Consider the following 22,018-nt stretch of genomic DNA (forward strand, 5'->3'; position numbering starts at 1 on the left):
TTTATTTTGCGGCTCTTTTTGTTTTGTTTTTGTGACTGCATGGAACCCAGTTCAGCTACTGATTGATTAACTGTGTGACTGCAGTACATTTGTTTATTGCTTTCATTTTATGGATCAGTGGTCTCACCAGACAGTAAAATTCATGTTAAATTGCTGTTTTAAGGGTTGTTTTTAAAAGTCTGGAACGGATTAATCCATTTTGCATTACCGTATATACTTGAGTATAAGCCTAGTTTTTCAGCACACTTTTTGTGCTTTAAAAGCTGCCCTCGGCTTATACTCAAGTCAACCATTCCTTAAGAAGTGTACAAGAACGGCGGTTCTTTACTCTCCCCAGGCAGCTTGTTCCATTCCTGAACTGCTCACATAAATGCAAACTTTAGACCCCAGAAGGCAGAAAGCCTATCAGTTAAGGAAGTATTAAAACCCCACAGGTGCTCACTTTCCCTGGCTCCGCTTGAACAGGACAGGATCCCAGCCTTCTCTGTATAACACAAGGGAACATTGCGCTGTGGGTTAAACCACAGAGCCCTAGGGCTTGCCGATCAGAAGAATGGCGGTTCGAAACCTTGCGACGGGGTGAGCTCCACAGCAGCAAAGGAGGAAGAGGAAGGAGCAGCCCAAAGGGCTGCTTTGGGCTGCTCGTTCCTCCTCTACCACAGTGGCAAAGGTGAACCGGCTTATACTTGAGTCAATAAGCTTTCCCACATTTTCGTAGGGAAATTAGGTGCCTCGGCTTATATTTGGGTCGACTTATACTCGAGTATATACGGTACTTTATATGGGAAAGTGCGCCTTGGTTTTGGAACGCTTTGGTTTTGGAACAGACTTCTGGAATGGATTAAGTTTGAGAACCAAAGTACCACTGTAGTTAGGGCATTCTAGGCTATGAAGCTTCAAGCACAGAGTTTTTGCAGCAGTAGTGGAAGAGCAAAAGATAGGAGCTCAGAATACTGGCTTAATAGTAAAACTAACAAAAAACAAACAAACCGTAAGCGCAGAATTACCTGTTTGTCTTTCTGCTGTTTTCTGTCTCCAGATGGCCACAATCGCCAAGAATCATTATCAATGACATCAGCAAGAACAATCTCTTTCGTAGCTACATTCACACCAAACTCAACCTAATAATATCGCAAAGGAAGGTGGGGAAAAGTCGGAAGTTAGCTAATTTATTGTTGCTTTCAAATGGACACACGTTTTTTAAAAGATCACTTTATTATACCTTCATGTCCACTAATGTACAGTTCAGGGGCTGCCATGCTTTTTCAAGTATTTCAAAAATGGCTCGAGTAGACTGGGCCATAATGTCAACTTCAGTCTGCCCAATTTCAAGGCCCGCAAACTTGAACTTAACTTCAATGAGTTGCTCTTCAGACCACTGTGGATCATTGGCTGCATCATCCTGGTAAAACAAACAGTGCATTTTTATTTAGAACAGCTTCGCATTTTCACCAGGCACCCAGTTCAAAAAGCACGCCATCATTTTGGGGGGAAAGAACTGGAAATTTTGGGAACGTGTTATTGACTCAAGTACATCGTTTTTACTTGATGCATCAACAAGATTATTTTGAACAAATCCTTAATCTGTCAGTACCCAACAATTAAAAGCCACCATCAAAATAATCATTCTGACTCTGACAGCAGTACAGACACATCCATCATTCATATTTATTATCTTGCTCTCCCTCTAAAAGAAGTATGTTTCTATTGGGAAGTTTAGTTTTACCACAGTGGTTCCCAATTAGCTAAGTACTGCAGACACCCTGTTTTTCAAAAGCCAAGCCATGTACCCACTACTTTTGAAAAAGTTGCTATCTCTGTGGTAGTTTTTGTTATGTGAATGGCGCCACCATGCATATTCCATGAGAGTCACACGAGCACCCCCCCCAAAAAACCCAGGATGTTCCAGTCAACAGGTATGTGCCCCAGACCCCCTGGGTGGGCTACGCGGATCCCTGGGGTCCATGCAGTGCCAGATTTACATATAAACTAAACAAGCTATAGCTTAGGGCCCCACTCTCTTGGCCCCCCCCCCAAAAAAAATTAAAGGAAAAAAACTGGATGTACACTTCCAAAATATAAGATAAAAACAAATAAAATAAAGCCTACATACAGCAACAGTGTTTTGAGTTGTGTAGACTCCTATGATGTAAGTAATGGGCCCACCCTGCTCCCTAAAATATCACTGGTTTGCTCATTTCTATATATAGGGTGCCTACATTCTGCATGGACTGGTTGCATGGCAACGTGTGCAAATGGCTTTAGATACTTATTAGGTCCATAAATTACCATATAGCATATATTCAACACGAAAAACAGTGACAATTTGTTGTTGACAAAGGACAGCTGGACATATAAAGGGCCCCATTACCTTCAGTAGCTTAGGGCCTCATCAAACCTAAATCCGGCCCTGCACGGACCACCAATTTTACCATATCACGGTTTTAACATATTACTGAAGTGGAATGACTTCAGTCGTTCCCAAATGTCTATTAGAATCAGCTGATGTCTGGTATCCCATGACCACCATTACAGCCAAGCCATATCTACATTACCCACCTTATAAAACATCTCAATCTTAGGTGGGTTAAAGCGGTAACCTTCTTCAACACCAGGGTTTCTCTTCAGGAAGGAACCTGTAGCAATTCTTCTGCAAACCCATTCAATTGGAATCATTTCACAGTGAGCAGCGATAAAAGCCGTGTCGCTATGTTTCCTCACAAAAGCAGTTTTAATTCCTGAAAAGGGAATTGAACAACTCATTAGTCCTATGACCGAAACACGCTTCTAAACCAAGAGTGGCGGGGGAAACATAATCTATACACTTATAACACAGAAAACACATTTTAAGAGTTTGGCACAGCAATCTCGACCTGCCCAAAATTGGCGGGCGAAGCATACAGAAATAAGCAATGTTAGGAGACAAATACTATAGATATAAGAAGCAAATAGCAGCTGGGGGAGACAAGGCTTGGAGCAGGAAAAGAAAAGTTACTTTCCCCCTCAAATCTTTGTAATGTCTGGAGTACAGTTATGGATGGTTTGAAGCCAATGAGGTTTTATAGAACAACAAGCCCAATAATATTAGCTTAGAAGCCCATCCCATTGTGTCCATGAGCTTTACTTCCACATGCATAGGATTTCAGTCTCAGCATTCCGTGCAAGTTGTTGTAAGAATTTCAAGTTCTTTCATATATATATGAAATTGTTATTAATTTACCAAAACAAATAAGGCCACATGTCTGAAAACAGCACAGAAAGACAGGCCTCACTCCATTTTGACTCCTAGCTGGCCAAGTGTTTTCATCTGCAGGGAGGAGGTGAGAAGTCTCTGCCTGAGGATGGGACATTTCCCTCACAAAGGACAGACATTATCCCTACAGGCCAGGGAGGAAACCTTTTGTTTTGCAGAAATGTGTGTCTGGGAGGGGTCAAGGAGAGATGGCACAGGTGTGGAAAATTCTCAAGTTACCTCCTCTAATCCTCCCCAATTTGTGATGTAGCTCTGATGTATGGGTGGTGGTGGTCTTGGGTTACACCTCTTCTGTGATTGGATGCTGTTTCTGGGGGTGGGCTAGACTCCAGGAGGGATTTTGAAATGTCTTTATAAGAGCATTCTTTTCAGTAGCACCTTAGAGACCAACTGTGTTTGTTCTTGGTATAAGAGTTCTTTATAAGAGCATGCCTGCTTTGTTCTGGGTCTTTCCCCCTGAAAATCACCACTGTTGCAACAGCTTCAATAAAGATCAAGCTTACTAGCTGCTTTGCTTCTCAATCTTCTCTGGTTGGCCTCTGCTTTTTACTCCTACCAATGGAGAACCTGCAAAGGACTTTGCAAGGGCTCTTGTGTACCCCATAAGGGAATAAGGGCAGATTTTTGCTTGTTACAAAGTTAATACAAGATGTTTGGCAACCACTATGGCTCTCTGAACTCATACCTGTTAGTTGCTGTCAAGGACCAGGTAGCAGGAGAATATTATGAATCTTTGAGAAGGAGCAGGAGTATAGTAAATAAAGCTTTAGAGCCAGTACAGATATCAGTTGGCAGAAACTGCAGGAGGGGAGAATACTCATGTCCTGCTTGCAGGTTTCCCACAGGCATCTGGTTGGCCATTGTGAGAACAGGATGCAAGACCAGATGGACCATTGGCCTGGTTCACCCAGCTCTTATTAGGTTTTTATATTCTTTGAGGAAGAGTGGGGGGGGGAGGTTAAATGACGTAATTTACACAGCAATCTCTTCCCAAAAGGCATACCATCACATATTCTGGGAGTGCAGCATTAAGTTCAGCTTGGGAATCTGCAGCACTAATCTGGAAGAGATACAGACCTTCTTGCCTCCAAAATGGTAGGCAATGTTTAAACCAGCAAAGTTTCAATGGTTCGGGGGGGGGGGTTCAATTTGAAGCAGGAGAAAGGGCTCTAATCGAGTTAATTTTTAAACCAAAGAGCTTGCTCAATACCGCCATTTCCTCATAGCACACTGGCCTGCTGCAAGTTTGAAAAGCTCATTCTAATATAATGATGCAAGTTTTATTAGAAGTTTTGAATAACCTATAGTTTGCAAGCGTTATTCTTTGTCCTGCAGACTTTAATGTACAACGGTTGTAATACCAGGCTACTGGTATTACGACTGCAATCATGGCCCAAATTCTTTAGAATAATCCACACACAGAGATAAGGCATAAGGAGACTCCTAACACTCACATATGCCACAGAAATTTGCCTGTGCAATGGGATCTTCACATTATTTTCTCGCTCCTAAAATCTGCCCCAGAGCCTCCATCAACCCTTCAGATTTGGGGGGGGGGGAGGATTACACCAGGCGGTGGGAGAAGCCTCGCTGTGCTAGTGGATATTCAACTGCACAGGCCTTTGGTCTCACCTGAAGTGTAGTAGCTGGGGAGTCCCTGGTTCAACTCTTACCCCAAGCCACAAACTCACTAGGTAGCTTTAAAATACTTCCCCCATAGCCTCTGCTATCTCCCCATTAGCAATATTTGGAGAATAACGGGATACCTTTTACGGCGTTTGTAAGACTTAAATGTATGTGAAATAGTTTGAACACTCAAAATGTAGTATGAATACATTTAGGGTTGCATCCATTTTGAACAGACAATGCGGAACGCTTTCAACTGCTTAATTCATTTGGGCACAAATAAGGTACAAATACATGCTAAAGCCTACTGCCTGAGCGAGACCTTTAAGTGTCATCAGTGGTAGTGGAAGACACAGGTATTCCATGTAACCTACGTGTAAGGAATGAGTAGCTTTATCATTTTTACATGGGTGTTTCCCCCCAGAAATGTTGGTGTTGCAAATCTTGAGAATGTATCCCATGTGGTCAAAATAGTACTTAAAACATACTAGATTCCGTATTACCAGGTGGACAGTATATTCATAAGTTGCAGAGCGATATAACCTCATAGTGACTGATTATGGTTTTATTGCTTTAAACTGTTTTGCCGGTAAGTAGCTTTCTCCAATGCAGCTCCATAATTTCCACCACTTACCAGCCTCCTGGAGCAACTGAAACACACAGCTTGTTGTTGTATTTGAGATTGCGGCCTTCCCTTCCATGAGATCCCTTCTAGCTGCATTTCCGGCCGTTATCTGGTCTTTCGATTGAAGCAGAACACATCCCGGGAGATTTGGCAATTCATAGACTTCTTTTGTTTTCCCCTCATTTATTTTTTTGCCAAGTTTAAGTTCTGGAGGGGGGGTGGAAAAATACAGTTTAAATTGTTAGGTTCTGAAAGCAGCTTTGCAATTCAATTAGGAAACCTAGCAACTTACAGCCCTTCATCTTGGAACGCTATTGCATGTTTCCCCCCAGAAGTAATTTGCACTGTATTCAGTGGATCTTACTGTGAGGTAAACCAAAGTCCTTCCACAAAAGCAGATGCAAATTGGACGGCAAGGATCCCAGTTCAACTAATATGCATGCAACTTTCACTGTAAGGCTACCTGAATTCACATTTTCAGATACACAGTATTCAAAACGATAAATGAGACAAATTTTAGAGACTATGAAAACTTCCATGGATTTTAATGGATTCAGATTTTAACTTTTCGTCCACACTGGGAACCTTCAGAAGGATGTGGTATAAATCCCTTAAACCAGGCTTCCTCAACCTCGGCCCTCCAGATGTTTTTGGCCTACAACTCCCATGATCCCTAGCTAGCAGGACCAGTGGTCAGGGATGATGGGAACTGTAGTCTCAAAACATCTGGAGGGCCGAGGCTGAGGAAGCCTGCCTTAAACCAAATTATATTGTACAATAGAAACTTCATTCTTCACGTGTGGATCCTTACGTAGTCCATTAAAACTTGGCTGGCTGGAACTCAGGGCATGAGCGCTCCACACTGCAACAGTTTTGTTGCAGGTCCCAAGAGACAGACACTCAAATTCCAGTAATATCTATGAAAATGCCCAAGGGCATTTTAACCTGCACCTCCTGCACAGAAAGAATGCAGAGGATCGCATGCAACACCACATGCATCAAAATAACTGCATGCACTGTTTTATAGCAAATTTCAATTGCTTGCCCAGCACACACAGACTGTGAACACAATCTGAGGCATGCGAAATCAACACAATTGCATGTGTTGTTTCTTATACAAAAGGAACTGGGGGGGGGGAGCACTGGATTATTCACCTTAGTCGTCAGTAGAGCTTTTGACAAAAAAATAAGCACAACTGAAGTGAAATTCGACTAAGCAACATAAAACTTTTGGAAACTCCCTTTCTCAAGCAGCAGATCTGTACAGTGCCCGCAGAAGAATCTTAGGAAAAAATGTCCTCCATGCAACAGGAATCTGCCTATAGGTATAACGCACATTAGGGCTGTGTACCAGTTTCCTCCCGCAAGAAACTTTTGAGACGAAGCCCGGGGAGTACCGAAGACACGATTTCCCTATAATCTACATGGGGAGGTGGGATACTATTATATACTACGCGGGCAGGGTTCCTGGCGAGGGGCAAATGCTGGACGCCGCCACCAGCTCTTTCCCTCTCGCAGCGCGGGCGAAGCGACTCACCTGAGCGTATGGGAGGCATCGCAGAGACCGCCTGGGACGCCTAGGATAGAACAAAACCGAGTTAGCAACGCGCGAGGACAAGCGCAGCACGAGAGGGAAGCGACCCGAAAAAGAAGCGCGCGACGTTCGGAGCCCGGAGGCACTTTTTGGGGCTGCGTAAGAAGGGGGGGGGACACAGCGGAAGGGGGCGCGGCTGCAGAAACCCGCCAATGCTTCCATCTCATTGGAAAGGGAAGGGGTTGGGCCACCTAAAACTCTCCGCCGGGGCCACATCCTGCCTTCCAGCCCCCTTTCCTCCACCCACGGAGGGAGGGATGTTTTTAACAACCCCCCCCCCAACCCTTTGGTACCGTTTCTCCAATCTGAGGCGAGCGCCCGCCATCGCCCCCTTCCTTCGCCTCGCGCGAAAACCGAAGTCCCCTCCCCACCCCTTTATTCCCTCAAACCCCGTTTCCGAAAGGGGGGGGGAACCCTTCCGTCGCGCGCAAAGCCCGGCTTCGAGCTCCCTCCGCCCTTCGCGGTCTCCTCAGCGCTTTGGCCACCCATTTACACTCTCGGAGCCCCTGGGCAAAACTCAGTCTTCAGAAGCGCGCGCGCGTGCCGAGAGAGAGGGAAACAAAGTTAACTCGTGGGGAAAGAGAGAGAAAGAGCGAGAGGGCGCGAACTTGTGCCCACAGGCAGATACAAAGTAGCCTCGCCCCCCCCCACCCCACCCCCGGAAGGCGACCTCTACTGCTCCGGGGTGGGAAAACCAACACCACCAGGAGGCAACGCGGAGCAACCCAGAGGCGGGCAATTCCTCGCCCCCCCCCAGCCCCTTCCCTTCGTAATGCATGCATGTAAATAAGGCGGGCGCGAGGGGTGGGCTCGGAGGGGAACTCGCGCCTCTGAGGCCGCCGCCTCCTTCCCTCCTCCGCCCCCCCCCCCCACAAACCCAGGCGGCGGCGGCAGCAGCGGCAATAACAGAAGCAGCTGCGCTGACAACAACACGTGTTCGCTCGGGCACCATGGAATTCGAGGAGCTGGGGATTCGGGAGGAGTGCGGCGTGTTCGGGTGCATCGCCTCCGGCATGTGGCCCACGGAGCTGGACGTGCCCCATGTGATCACGTTGGGGCTGGTGGGGCTGCAGCACAGGTAGGGTACACGACGGTGGGGGGGGCAGGCGGTCTGGGGGAGCGGGGGGGGGGAGAGGATGGGTTGTTTGGAAGGCCTGGGCGCAGGTTGTGGGGGCTCGATGCACCCTGTTAGGGCAAGCTCCATACAAAAGGCAACTGTTGCATGCAACTGCACGCCAGTCTTGTGTACAACTGCTGGGGAGAAAGTGCATTTAAACCGGTGGGAGCGGGATTGGGGTTTTTGGGTTGTGCATTCCTGGGATCGGGCTGCGCCGAGAGGCAGTAAAGAAGCGCACAGCCGTGTCCCACCTCATGCATGCGTGTGCTGAGTGGAATTGATTTCCCGGGTTTCGCCTTTGTAAATGTATGCAGGATTGCATCCTACGGCCCTTGCGTTTTTGCTGCAGTTCCTTACATTTAAGTCCGGTAGTTGCAGGTAAGTTTAAAACTGCAGCGGTATGCAAAACCAGGGCTGGCATCAAACCTGCACTGAATCCTGATCATAATTACTGTCATACTCAGAACCGTGTGAACTCCCATTATATCCTGCCACAAACTTTATTGTTTCGCCTAAGCACTTGGAACAGCTTAATTTCCTGCTTGGCTAATGCATGCTAGAGCACAAGTAGTATTGTTTATCTCATGGTGTTTTTACATATATAGATGCAGGGCAGGAACTATGCAGAATGCACCATTGTGACTGTAAACACACCATGCATTTAAAGCCCATTGCTTCCCCCAAACACGCCTGGAAACTCAGATTTACCCCCTCGCAGAGCTACAGTCTCCAGCACCCTTAACAAGCCACAGTCCCCAAGATCTCAGAGCTACAAATCCTGGAGTAATTTAACAACCCCTCTTCTGAGGGAACTCTGGAAATTGTAGCTCTGTGAGGGGATTGGGGGGGGTGTCCTCTTAACAACTCCCAGCTTCCTTAATAAACTACGGGTCCTATAATTCTTGGGGAGGGGAGAGCCATGACTGTTTATAAAGTGGTATAGAATTGCTGCTCATGAGAAATTAGAGGGGTGCGAAGAGAGACAAAACTGTAGCAACAGTAGCTCCAACTCATCCATTTAATTAGGCACTGCACTTCCAATGCGCTGACCGTATCTGACAATGGCTCGTAAAATTCTGAGCACCTGAACACTGCACATTTGTGGGGAAGCAAATCCTAGGAAAGTCAGCGGGACTTGACTTTTGAGTAAATGTGCATAGGAATGCACTGCACATCTCTGCTTGGGGCTTGCTTTGTCATCAAAATACTCGCTAAACATTGGCTTGTCTCATCTAGCCAAATATCACCAAACACCCTGAAAATAATAATGGCACACACCGTAGTGGTAAAAATAGAACAATATAATAGTTCATTTTGTGTATGTGCTAATTTTACCCTAAAACCGGAGGTGAGCTGCATCCCTCTATTTATAGGCCCTACCCCTACATATGAGGGACGCGGGTGGCGCTGTGGGTTAAACCACAGAGCCTAGGGCTTGCCGATCGGAAGGTTGGCAGTTCGAATCCCTGCGAAGGGGTGAGCTCCCGTTGTTCGGTTCTAGCTCCTGCCCACCTAGCAGTTCAAAAGCACGTCAAGTGCAAGTAGATAAATAGATACTGCTCTGGCGGGAAGGTAAATGGTGTTTCCGTGCGCTGCTCTGGTTCACCAGAAGCGGCTTAGTCATGCTGGCCACATGACCCGGAAGCTGTCTGCGGACAAATGCCAGCTCCCTCGGCCTATAGAGTGAGATGAGCACGCAACCCCAGAGTCATCCGTGACTGGACCTAACGGTCAGGGGTACCTTTACCTTTACCCCTACATATAGCTCACACTTACATAGCTGCCTGACCTTTCCCCCTCTCTACTGACTTGTCAGTCCTTAATATCTCTTCATACTTGTGCCTGGACCATTTAATGTGCCGTGGCACCCTGGGGTGCCTTGAATGATAGTCAGGTGCCATGGGAAACATTGGCCTCTGTCCCTCTTTCCTTCCTTTCCTCCTCTGATGCCCTCTTGCATCTCTGCCTCCTCAAGGCTTGAACAGCTGTTTATTGCAGCATACCTGGCTATAAGCTCTGCAGGCCAATAGTGCCTCTGGGAGGCACCTCTCTTTGGGGCAAGGGGGGGCAGCTCAGAGACCAGGGGGGCAGCACCAGCTGCCTGGAAGACTCCCAAGGAGAGGGGAGAGGAGAGGAGGCTGAGGGAACACTCCACAAGGAAGGGTGTTTGAAAAAGGGTGAGAGGCTGCCAGCTCTGCAGGCAAGGGGTGACATAACGGGGTTGGTTAAGGGAGCCGTGGACTCAAAAAGGTCAAAAACCTTTGTAGTAGAGTATATATCAACTTGACAGAGTAATGTATCCTTTGATGCACTCACACATTACGCCAAATCAGATTAGTACCACTTGCACAAGAAACAACACTAGCTTGGTTTGTGTGACGCAGTAAGCCAAGCTTTAGTTTAGCAAGAGCACATGGACTCCTAGAGAGGAAATCACAGACACTTTGCTCCACAGTCCTTTTTGCTGCTGTCTTGCACTAGGCCAAGGTTTAGTTTAGCATGCACACCATCCAAACAGGGACTCATGGTTAAGCTCTGTTCCCCAACCACAAACTGGTTAACGTTAGCCATGGTTCAGGAAAACAAAATAGTTTCAAACAGTGGTTAATGATCCTGGCTTGTTTCATTTTCCTAAACCATAAATTACCTTTGCCGTATTTCTTGGCTTGAACATTATGGTCTGGTTTAAATGATCGTTCCATGATTTTTAAAGCCAAGAACAAGTATTGAAGCAGACAGCCCATCCCCTTACTTTAGCATTTCATTTATGGTTTGCATTAAGCCAAAATTTCCTGTTAGCCCAACCTGGGGAATTCTGACTTAGCATCCGTAAACATACCAGGAATGCAAACCAGGATGGTGATGCAAAGCACCAAAGAGGTGCAGAAGGGCCTTATCGTTTTAGCGGTGCTTGCCTTTGACCCCCAATGTTCATTCCAGGCTTCACAAACAAGAAGAGGCTCTGGGGGAGTGCGTGAGCCCAAGGCTTGTGCTCGCAACACTAAACTGTGACTTAGTATTATAATCAGGTCAATACATTTGCATAGTTTTAGACATGTTTTTTTAGCAAAAGTGATGTATTCACATGAATCAGCACTAACAATCTCATCTGTAAAAAGAGTGTACAGAAGGCGGGCACCCTCCCACTCCTGTTTTTCACCTCCCTGCTGTTGGTTGGTTCTCACTTTGATGGTGAGACAAGAACAGAGAAAAGAACCTGGAGGTGGTGGGTTGAGTTACGGTGAAACAGGATGGGAGGACTCAGAGCCTTCTCTTGCATGGTACTTTTTTGTCCAAGTAAGACCCATCACTACCTGCTTGCTTCATATGTGACTTGAGCAGAAAAATGAAAGGCAATGGCCCCATTGCATCTAATTTGGCCCTTTTGAACGAAGTCAGGGTGCAATTTGGAGAAAGACCTCCTAAAATCATGCTGCAAATTATCTGTTGTATATGTGTTGCATATGTTGCTGTTTCACACAAAATGGTATTGGTTCTGCCATAAATCATATGATTAAACTGAAGATAGTGAAATGGGGGAAGGGGGACTTTGAAGGCATCTGATTTGAGAAAGGCACATTAAAAACAATGCTTGCTTAAGTGTCCAGAAACTTTTCCATACAAGATGCATAGGTTCAGCCAACAACAGTGTCTGATTAGGAAATCCTTCCTAAAAATAATACGATGCTTGAGGTTTGGTATGTTAGAAACCTTAGGACACATTCCCACAACAATTAGTGTTTGGATTCACCATGTACATTATAATGGGAACAGAAGCTTTTCGGGGAGGGCACATCTTAGCGGTGTTTTCTTTTCGGGTAAGTCCTTCTAAAGTTTTGTGTTGAGGCCAATTTCTACAAAAAAATGTCACAGGTCTCAACCATGTACAGGCAATAACCGATTTATGTGCATCCAATTTATGTATGACAGTGCATGTGAGCATCATGGTCGACCTGGAAGTGGCCAGAAAATGAGGTGGGGGGGGGGGCTCATGCACAGTCCACCATTGTGCATGGTGACCCAGAATGCAACTCCCATGCAAACAGGGAGTTGCCTGTACATTAGGATGCAACTCAACATACTTGAGGAGTTCTTGGGGGTACCCTAAAGCCTAAATACTAATAACATCCTTTACAGAATTCATGCTTCATGTGTTCATATACAAAAGCTGTCTGTTGCAATGCCTGAAACATACATGCATCATTTGCTATGCAAAACTACCGCAAGCTGTTGATCTATCAAATCTAGCCTTTTTGTTACTTGCAAACACGAGATAGGGTTGGTTAGTTATAAAACCTGTTACAAAACTAGGCTGTCCAACAAAGAAAGAAGACTGAGCAATATTATGAATATCTTGATCCAGTCACTTAATCTATGTTAATTAATAAAAGTTGGGGGGGGGGAGACGTCATGTGAGTCCTTGACCCAGGCTGTTCTGCAGCATGCCTTTTGGAACAAGCTTTGGGTTTGTTAATTTTTTTCCAACAGACGCTCCATTTTGAGAAATACTTTGGCAAGAATGAGATGTCCACAGACTATGGGAGTTTCTGAACACATTCCACTTACTCCCAATCAGAACATTTGCGAGGCTGCCTCCCAATCTGAACATCTGGCAGCCAGCATGCATGGTAACATTTTAATGGAACAGCCATGAGATTTGTTACAAGGAAAAAGGAGGGAAGCGGTGCCCTCATAGTTTGCATTAACCACTGTTGCAAAATAATAATTCTCAGGGTGGTTTTTTTGTTTTTTATGTTTTGGCCCTTTTTGCTTTCTGTCATTGTAGAGTATATAAAAAGATACTTCATTTCAAAAGATAAGATTTCTCGTGCTTTCAAAAAATGTGCTTTATAAGTTAATTTCTGGAGAATAAAAATCCTCACCTTGGTCCTTGGGGAAATGGCTACAATTTTTTCCTTTGGCCTCATTTTTACAGGGTCGTTTTTGACATTAAGGGTGGTGTCCAGGATTTAAGTCCCAAACACTGCAACATTTCCTTGTAGGGGAGTCGCTCCACCCCTTTGATCATTTTGGTTGTCCTTTTCTGAACCTTTCCCAAGTCTACAATATGTGTTTTGAAGTGAGGAAACCAGAACTGTACAGAGTATTCCAAATGTAGTCACACCATAGATTTGTATAATGGCATGATATCAGCAGTTTTCAATTACTTTCCTAATTATCCCTAACATGGAATTTGCCTTTTTCAAAGCTGCAGCACATTGGGTTGACATCTTCATAGAGCTGTCCCCTATGACCCCAAGGTCTCATTCCTGGTCAGTCGCCAGTTCAGACCCCCACAAGCGTATATGTGAAATAAAAGATTGCCCCAATGTGCATCACTTTAAACTTGCTTCCATTGAATTGCGTTTTCTGTTTTACCACCTACAGAAGAGAAGATACTGTCTGAGACCTTTGAATTACTGTAGAATGGGAAATTTTACTAAAGGATGAAGTCTCATACCATATAATGGAAAGTGGGATGCTGCAAACAAATTTAGGCATGCATGGGCTTCTGACAAACTAAAGTATTTGAAATTTTAGGAATGCAAAGCACAGAGCAGTTTTGTTGTGATAGCCTGTATAATTAGCAGCAAAACCAACAGTTCACTGGCAGCTTAAAGACTACAAAACTATTGTGGCACGAGACACTGTGAAGTTGAACTGGCTTTGTCAAATGTGCTTTTTTGTGTGTGTTTTCTGATCCCTGAAAGGTTCTGCCAGGATTCTGTGTTAATTCCTTATTTAAACAACAGACTAGCACAATTTACTACTCTGGGGGGGGGGAACTACAGGAGAAAGCAGGGATTTCTCCATTTTTATGAATTTTCTATGCAGTTAAGTTTGTTACTGTTTATCTGGCAGCAGGTGTGTGTGTGTGTGTGTGATTTTGGATCATTGGCTACTAGCTTTTCACTGCTGTCAACCAAGGCTTTACTTCTAAGCATTATTATTATTATTATAATTATTATTATTATTATACCTGAAGGCAGCCCTGTTTAGGGAAGTTTTTAATCTGTGATATTTTAATGTATTTTAATATTTGTTGGAAGCCGCCCATACGTGCCCACTTAATTTAATGGTTTTGATGTGTAGACCCAGCACTGTTACAAATGCAACACTAATGTTTCTAGTAAACTCCTTAGAGAGGTTTTGTTACCATCAAGCAGTATGCAACTTTTTGTTCTTAAACAAACATGTCTATCTTGTGGGGGGGGGGGGATAAAACCAACCTGTTGCACTGCAGACATGCTGGTATTCATCTGTGTTCTGCTGGTATCTTGCATTTCTTCCTGCTTGTAAAATCTCTCTAGAAGCATCCTTCGGCTCTTGATTACAGTACGCATGCTGTCAGACACACTTTGTGACTGGGTTGTTAAGTTATCAGAAACACTTTTCTTAAACTGAATGGGTGAGGGGTCTATAAAAGGGGAAAAAAGCAATTAAAAAAATTAGTGACGAGGTGACCCTACCTTAGCTCATTTGAATCTAGCATGCGTCAATAGTCAAGTCATGAAGACCAATGGAATGATGTAAACTTGCTAGAGTGTGAACAGTAACATTTATTTATCACAATTGTATCCTGCCATTCCTCAAAGGAGCTCATAGAGGTAGGTACATGAGATACTTTTGTGAGTGGGATCGTCAATGAAAGGTTGCTGTGTGGACTGCTCATGTACAAAGTGCCTGCCAGCCATAGCCCTTCCCTTCCCCCTTTCCCCAGTTACCTGTTTCTTCCCCCCACTGGCCAGAAATCTGTAGCCATGAACATGCTCAGTTCTCCTTGGGTTATGTTGGGGTTATGCTTTTTGTTTTTTAAAAAATAAAATTATATTTTGTACTTCTGCAAACTTTGGGATTTTATGTTGGTATGCCGTTGTCTTTTTGAGCTTGCTTGTTAATGAGTTAGTTGCATCATTGATGTAAATCACTGCTGCTTATATAGCTTCATGGCTGCGTTTGCATGTAACGCTAAATCATGGTTTTTCGTGCTATGTGCATGAGTGCCAATGAGTCCAAGCAAAGTACTGGGCTCACACATTACACCCAATGCATTTCCCCCCAATGCAGCAAAGAGGTAGATTCCTGCTGACTTTATTTAAAGAATCATGTCTTAACATTATGGACCCACCTGTGTAAGGTGAGGAAGAGAGTGTGTGTAAGCCTGGCACTTTCTTGGGCATGAACCAGAGTATACAGAGTATACAGAAGTATTTACATCTGCTGTGGAAGGCAGAGGAGCATGTGTACCATCTTTTGTATAATGCAGGAGTGATGTGGGCTGGTTTGGATAGGGTTGCATGTGATTACAATTCAGCCTCATGAATCCATAGCTATGTTTGACAGGCAGCTTGCACAATAGCATCCCTGCACGCACAATAGCATCCCTTGCAACCTGTACGCACAATAGCATCCCTTGCAACATGTACACACAAAAGGCAGATTTCTTTATCCATCCTTGTTTCCTATCCAGATGTTTGTTCTCTTGAGGTTTAGTGTGCACAAAGCACTTGACACAGATGAAAATGAACGCATTAGAGATTTATTCTCTTGTGATTCTGTGTCATCAATCTACCCTTCAAAATTGTGTAACAATGCAAATAAATTCTTACCATCTTGAGAGGCTTTTCTTTTGACGCTCAGTTGGGCTGTGCCTGTGGTAACTTCTGCAGCTGTATCTTTAAAAAGACAATAAGTGTTCTGTGACAAAATGTTAAGAAAGATGCATCCTAATAGTAAAAACATAGCTAAAGTGTTAGCTCGAAGAAGAAGACAGCTTGAAGCCCTAAGGAAGAAGCAGGCTGGGACATCAGTTTTTATTAGTATGTGGATTATTAATAATGGCAAAATGAATATCATTCTTATTTATATGTAATACTGTTGGCCCAAGTTCAAAATGTAGCCAGACAGATTCTCAGTGTAAAGTGAGGTGAGTTTCTCTTCCCACAAGTTTTTTCTTAATATGCCAGTGAACTTGAGGGAGGGGCAGAATCTTTTCTATCTATGCAGAAAACCTGGAGTAGGGAAGATGGATCTCTCATTTTGTGCTCCAGTCTGCTAATACTGAACCACAACCACATGCCTCAACTCCAGCTTTACTTGTTTGTAGCTTTGTTCTTACAAAGAATGGGCTGGTTCAGACAGACACAATACCCCTGGATAATGTAATCACAGCAAACCCAGGCCCTGGGGGTTAGTGCTAATCAGACTTCCAGCTTAACCCAAGATTTTAGTAAAGTGGTGAGCAAGATTAATTCAGCCTTGTATTTACCAGCTTATCTGGTAGCTACAGGCAATAAGTAATTCAATTCCATGAGTGGGTTGATTGAGGAAGAACAGATATCTGCATTTCTCTTTCCCAATTCCATTTGGTTTCCATGCTGGGTGTGGAGAAAGGGAAGCTTGTTCCTCTGGTCTACTCTTCCTCTGCCAATTGCTTAGTAATGATTAATGGTCTGTTTGTAGGCTGTATATCCATGCTCTGATTTTTCTGTAGGGATATGACGCATTGGTCATTGAACTACAACTTACTCTCACCTTCCTGAAATATAAACATGTATGAGGCATATAATATTTCAAACCAACTTTTACACATTGCTGCTTCAGTTAGTTATGTTCTCGGTGTCTTCACCTAAAATTAGTTTTATCAGTTCTGCAGATATGCATACCTGAGGGCTGACTTCTCAAAATGCAGTTGATTTCATCATAAAACCTCATCCTCTTTCTTGCATTGCCAACCTGATCGTTTTCTTTTTGCAATGCACGGTATTCATATTTTAAGTTTTTGTATTTTGTGCGGCACTGCTTCCAGTCTCTGTCTATTCCAAGCTTCATTAGCCTTCTGGCAATCTCCTCAAATATTTCTTTGTTCCTTGTTGCTCCTTCCAGCATTTGCTGTATCTCCTCATCGGACCAAATATTTATCAGAGCTTTGACTTCATTGTCACACCAGTGCTTTCCTGCTCCTGTGTCATTAATTGTAATAACTCTAAAGTGATTCTGTGCTTCATTTAAGGACATTTGATGGTCTGAAAGTTCAAAATAAAATAAATAACCGATAATAGATTAATATTCAGAAACTAAAACAACCACAACTTTATTTCCCCCTTTTAAAGCAGAGGTAAAGTACCTGTGGTCCTTCAGATATTGTTGGGCTGCAGCTACCATCATCCCTAACCATTGGTCACACTGGGGCTGATGGGAGTTGGAGTCCAACTGCATTTAGAGAGCCACAGATTCTCCACCCTTGTTTTAAAGCAGTGTTTCCCAAACTTGGGTCTCCAGCTGTTTTTGAACTACAATTCCCATTATCCCTGACCACATGTCTTGCTAGCTTGGGATGATGGGAGTTGCAGTCCAAAAACAGCTGGAGACTCAACTTTGGGAAACACCACTTTAAAGGTAACAGAAAATGTTCTGAATTAGTTCCACCATGTATCAACGCAGGAAAGGTCCAAATGGGAAGAGTAAACTTGCTTTCTGAGTGTGCTGTAGAATATTGTATCTTGTTTGACATAGAGTCCTACTTTGGCACAGAAATCTCTGTATTGAACAGGGCACTCCTGCAAACTGTTTACGGCTGGTCTTCTGACTTTGGCTATCCATATGCGAGATGGGCATAGAAGGCTGGAGTGCATTTCGGTGGTGAAGCAATTGTCCAACCATAGCATATGGCCAGGTTTTCAGAATCCAAGCATCCACCTTAACATGGTTCCTAAGAGCTGGTTCACACAGGAAAAACTGGGAAAGAATTAAGAGGATGTGCAGCCAAAGCTATAAGTGCCACTTCTCTTGCTCATGGACGTACTCTACTTTGTAGGGGTGGGGAACCCCAAAAGAAACAAAGCTTGTATCCAAGGCTGCCGGTACAACCCTAGCCATGTTTACTCAAAAGTAAACCTCACTTTGTTCAGTGGGGTTTGCTCTCTACATGTGTGTTAAGTATTGTAACTTTCCAGTTATTGAGAAGCAATTAAGCTTTGTTAAGTTTAGCAAGACTTAAGTCTCAGGGAAGTGTGTCTAGAACTGTGGTCTTCGTGTTTCAGAAAGCTCCTTCAGACATGTAATATAACGTAACGGGGGGGGGGGGCAGAATCAAATGTGACTTTATAGATATTCCCTAATCATGATAATGACTAGAGTTGAGTGTGCTTCAGAGCAGCAACAGGATTATAAACTGCACAGGAATCTAGAATCCTATTTGGAAAAAAAAAATCAGATTCTGCATTGGGAAACATGCATGTTAACACTGAATGTTGCAACACTTTTGTTCGTTACGAATGTACAATACTGAGAGCTAGGAATGTGTAGAGGCATAAGACCAGGGACCAGAATCCATGAAGGAGGGTCTTGACAGTCTCCTCCTCCCCGCTGCTCCTCAACCCAAAGCAAAGGACCAATCACTTACCTGCCCCTGTTATCTGTTTACACATTGAAAACCCAGGTGCGTCCTCTGAGGTTGTACTGATAGAATCATCATCTATTTTAAAAAAGACAATTTAAAAAAAAATGAAGTATAGCTTCTGTTATTGATCGATCTATATCTAGAATTGCAGTTAAAACAGCAATAATCGAAATAAAATTTGAAGCTGTGTTTCCCACACGTCTACATTAATATTCTTGAGCAGGATGAGTGGTTTCAGAAAAAGACAGGAATGGTAAGCATGCGCCCTTTCTATTCTCTACATAACTTTCCCCACCTTCTTTTCAAAATGTTGACCTGAACATGCAAAGTGTGTGTAGGCACTAATCGTGTGTATGCACAATCTGTTATTTTAAAAATAATTTATCCACCTTGCAGCCTTTGGCAAATAGCATCATAAGCTAGTCAGAGGGCTGCCAAGTGGCTCAGCTGTAGCATCCTAACAGCTGCATTGCAAAAAAGCCAGTGAGGTTCCTACAACTGGGCAGAGCTGCAAATAATGTCCACAACAGTTGTGTATGAGTGGAGCTATAGCCTGGACTGTCATGGTCAGGCTTAATCTGTAGCTCCATGGCAGCCTTCACTCTTCCTTTGCATATATAATCTCAATAATAATAATAACCTGCCCATCTAGCTTTGTTGTCTTGTAACAAAATTTCATATTTCATCCGGTAAACAGCTGCTTTCTTAAAAATCACAAAGTATTACCATTAGTAATCTGGTCTGACTCTAACCTAAGAGTTTTGTGCAGCCCCATCCAATCTATGCATGCTTACTGGGAAACAACTCCTACTGGAGTGAACTGGATTTGCTCTCCAGTGTACAGAGATCTGCAGCCTTAAACAGATACCTTGTTTTAGCCTTTTAGAGGGTCATTATTTTCCAAATTCGCCTACATTGCTGATCATAATACATAATAACAAGCTCTGTTATTATGCTCTTGGTATGATACAGTGTACGCTAGATTTCAGTATAGATGTCCAAAAGGGTTTCTGGCACATGATGTACGGTTTGTCCCTTAGGAGGAGAAATCTGTCTTTCAAGTTGAGCTACTTAAGTGTAGGATACTTCAGAGCACCAGAGTCCAATTTGTCGCCTTGGCTAAAGCATTCAAAAAGCCTCTGAATGGTGTCTTGATGACTTTTTGTTTGAATCTGCTACTGGTCAGAGTAGCTGAATATAAAAAACAACAACACACCAGTATTTGGGGGAAGGCTAGAAAACCCACTTTTCATTCAACTCACATCTGAGTTCACATTAATCTGTCTGAATAGAAACATCTTATTTTTGCCTACTCCCAAGTACACAGGAACTGTGGAAACAACTGTGGGGGTTCCTTTCATGAGCAGAATGACACTGTTAATGTATAAAGTAAATGAAAATATTGTTTCCCTGTTAAAACTATCCCAAACAAAACAATATTGGCTGTGAGTCCAGGAAGACCTGCTCTCTGTCTTGCAGGCCTTAACCCTACCTGGCCTGGGAGGGCAGGGCAGGGCCCTGACTGACTCCAGTTACAAAAGCTGAGGCTGCTCAACAGACTTGGGTTGGGGTAATGTGTGTGTGTGGGGGGGTTGTTTAGAGTGTGTGTGTTGCTGTTTTTAATATTAATATGTTTTCCCTTCCTCTCCTTGCCAGAATTTCAAATGCAAACGTTGCAATTTGGAACAAAACATGTAAATTGTGTAACATTTATATAAGCCTTTTGGATTGCACAACCAAATTCAGATGCTTTTGGCATATGGTATATGCAGCTTCAGTTATACTGCTTCATAACTTCTGAAATCAGGACAGAGGAAGGCATGCACAGAAATAATCATAAGTTAGACGTTACAGGGAGAAGCAAAGTTAAAGGGAACCAGGCAGAAGGCCGTCTTGGTAGTGGCGCCCGCCCTGTGGAATGCCCTCCCATCACATGTCAAAGAAATAAACAACTATATGACATTTAGACAACATCTGAAGGCAGCCCTGTTTAGGGAAGTTTTTAATGACTAGTGTTTTAATGTATTTTTAACCTTCTGTTGGAAGCTGCCCAGAATGGCTGGAGAAACCCAGCCAGATGGGCGGGATAGAAATATTTTATTTATTTATTTAGGATTTGTTCATATAATCACGCAGGCACGGACAGTACTTTCAATTTTGTTCTAGACTGCACCATGTATATGTATGGTAGACATGAATGTAACTTTACAGTCCTCCATAAACCTTCCTAAAGTGGCTTGGGAAGTGCTTAAAACAGCAGTTTGTACCGTACTTGGGACAGACAGCCTGTTCGCTACTCGTTGGGTGTAATCTGGGCCTGCATAAATTAAGTCTCGTGGCCACTCAGCACAGAAGCATTCAGGAACTAGGGATCCACCTATTTGGGAACCTCAGATCTCTGCTACCTCATTTCCCATTTTGGTGCATGGGTAGAACAGGCCTCTGTTGTAATGTGGGAAGGGGCTTGGGGCTCTTGCCTGTGTGGGGAGATGTGTGAGTTCCAAGTATCTCGGTCCTCTCACAGATTTTGCTCCACGCTCTCTTCATAAGGCACAGTAGAAGTGGCACTTATTTTCCCACACTTGCAGTTCCCAGGCCTGTGCCTTCCTACCACGCTCTCCGAGCCAAGACCATTAGAGATCATGTTGGCAAATATATGGTCCTGACCGCCCCTTTCCTGAAAATAATGGTAGATGCAATTGTGGGCCACTTATAGGAGAGGACTGCAAAGAGGAAGAGCTTCAAATATCTCCCACCCCAGGGAAGGCTTTCTCCATGAAATGCTTTTGGTTTCAGGACCAAGCTGGTGGGAGGTATGACAGATTGCACCAGGGGAAGGCATTTGCAGAATAGAATTGGTGAAGCCTGCTGACTCTCCTTTGCAAATCCTTCAGCCCAGCCTACATGTTTGCACTATGAATGAAATACAGGTCTGGGCCCCATGTTTGCTTTGTAAGATTTTGTTTAGCCTTCAGTTTTAGAGCCCAGAACTGGGGTGGTGTGGGGGGTGGGGGTACTTGGCTTGTGCTGAAGTACTCAGTATTTACCCTTTTTTTTAAACTACTACTTATGCTTTCTTTTGGCAAAGGAATTTGTGTGCTGCTGATTTCATGCAGCTAATTTCCTCAAATGGAGTGTACATGTCCAAAACAGAGCAGGCATTTTGCAGAAAGGGAATCAGTTCACATGATACTTTATCATTTGCATTATCTTTCCTACTGTGTGGAATATTTCATTGCACTCATGTGATGTGATTCTGTCTTTCAACTTGCACAGATGTTGCGTTCCCTCTATGGAAGCAAGGCTGCATTGAGTCCTATGTTTACTTCACTGAGCTATTTTAATGTGGTTTTTCACCATTCCTTTACCATAGCATTTATATGATCTGCACACATTGTTTA

At 43.8% G+C, this 22,018-nt stretch overlaps 2 protein-coding genes across 2 annotated transcripts in view; one reads left to right on the top strand and one right to left on the bottom strand.

Annotated features, from left to right (window-relative positions):
* LOC117053287 overlaps positions 1–22,018 on the bottom strand; it is a 38,592-nt gene that overhangs the window by 3,427 nt on the left and 13,147 nt on the right. Inside the window, exons 7-15 of the mRNA XM_033160913.1 lie at positions 18,621–18,692; positions 16,882–17,241; positions 15,826–15,891; positions 14,446–14,633; positions 7,042–7,081; positions 5,514–5,711; positions 2,560–2,738; positions 1,223–1,402; positions 1,008–1,121 (exon numbers count right to left, since the gene is read on the bottom strand). Coding sequence (XP_033016804.1) covers positions 1,008–1,121; positions 1,223–1,402; positions 2,560–2,738; positions 5,514–5,711; positions 7,042–7,081; positions 14,446–14,633; positions 15,826–15,891; positions 16,882–17,241; positions 18,621–18,692 — 1,397 coding nt within the window. The remainder of the gene's footprint in view (positions 1–1,007; positions 1,122–1,222; positions 1,403–2,559; positions 2,739–5,513; positions 5,712–7,041; positions 7,082–14,445; positions 14,634–15,825; positions 15,892–16,881; positions 17,242–18,620; positions 18,693–22,018) is intronic.
* Positions 7,965–22,018, top strand: part of PPAT (phosphoribosyl pyrophosphate amidotransferase) — a 41,056-nt gene continuing 27,002 nt past the window's right edge. The window contains exon 1 of the mRNA XM_033160911.1: positions 7,965–8,176. Coding sequence (XP_033016802.1) covers positions 8,049–8,176 — 128 coding nt within the window. The 5' untranslated portion in view covers positions 7,965–8,048. The remainder of the gene's footprint in view (positions 8,177–22,018) is intronic.

This window comes from Lacerta agilis, chromosome 9, assembly GCF_009819535.1.
Source record: "Lacerta agilis isolate rLacAgi1 chromosome 9, rLacAgi1.pri, whole genome shotgun sequence".
In the NCBI taxonomy this organism is placed as follows: domain Eukaryota; kingdom Metazoa; phylum Chordata; class Lepidosauria; order Squamata; family Lacertidae; genus Lacerta; species Lacerta agilis.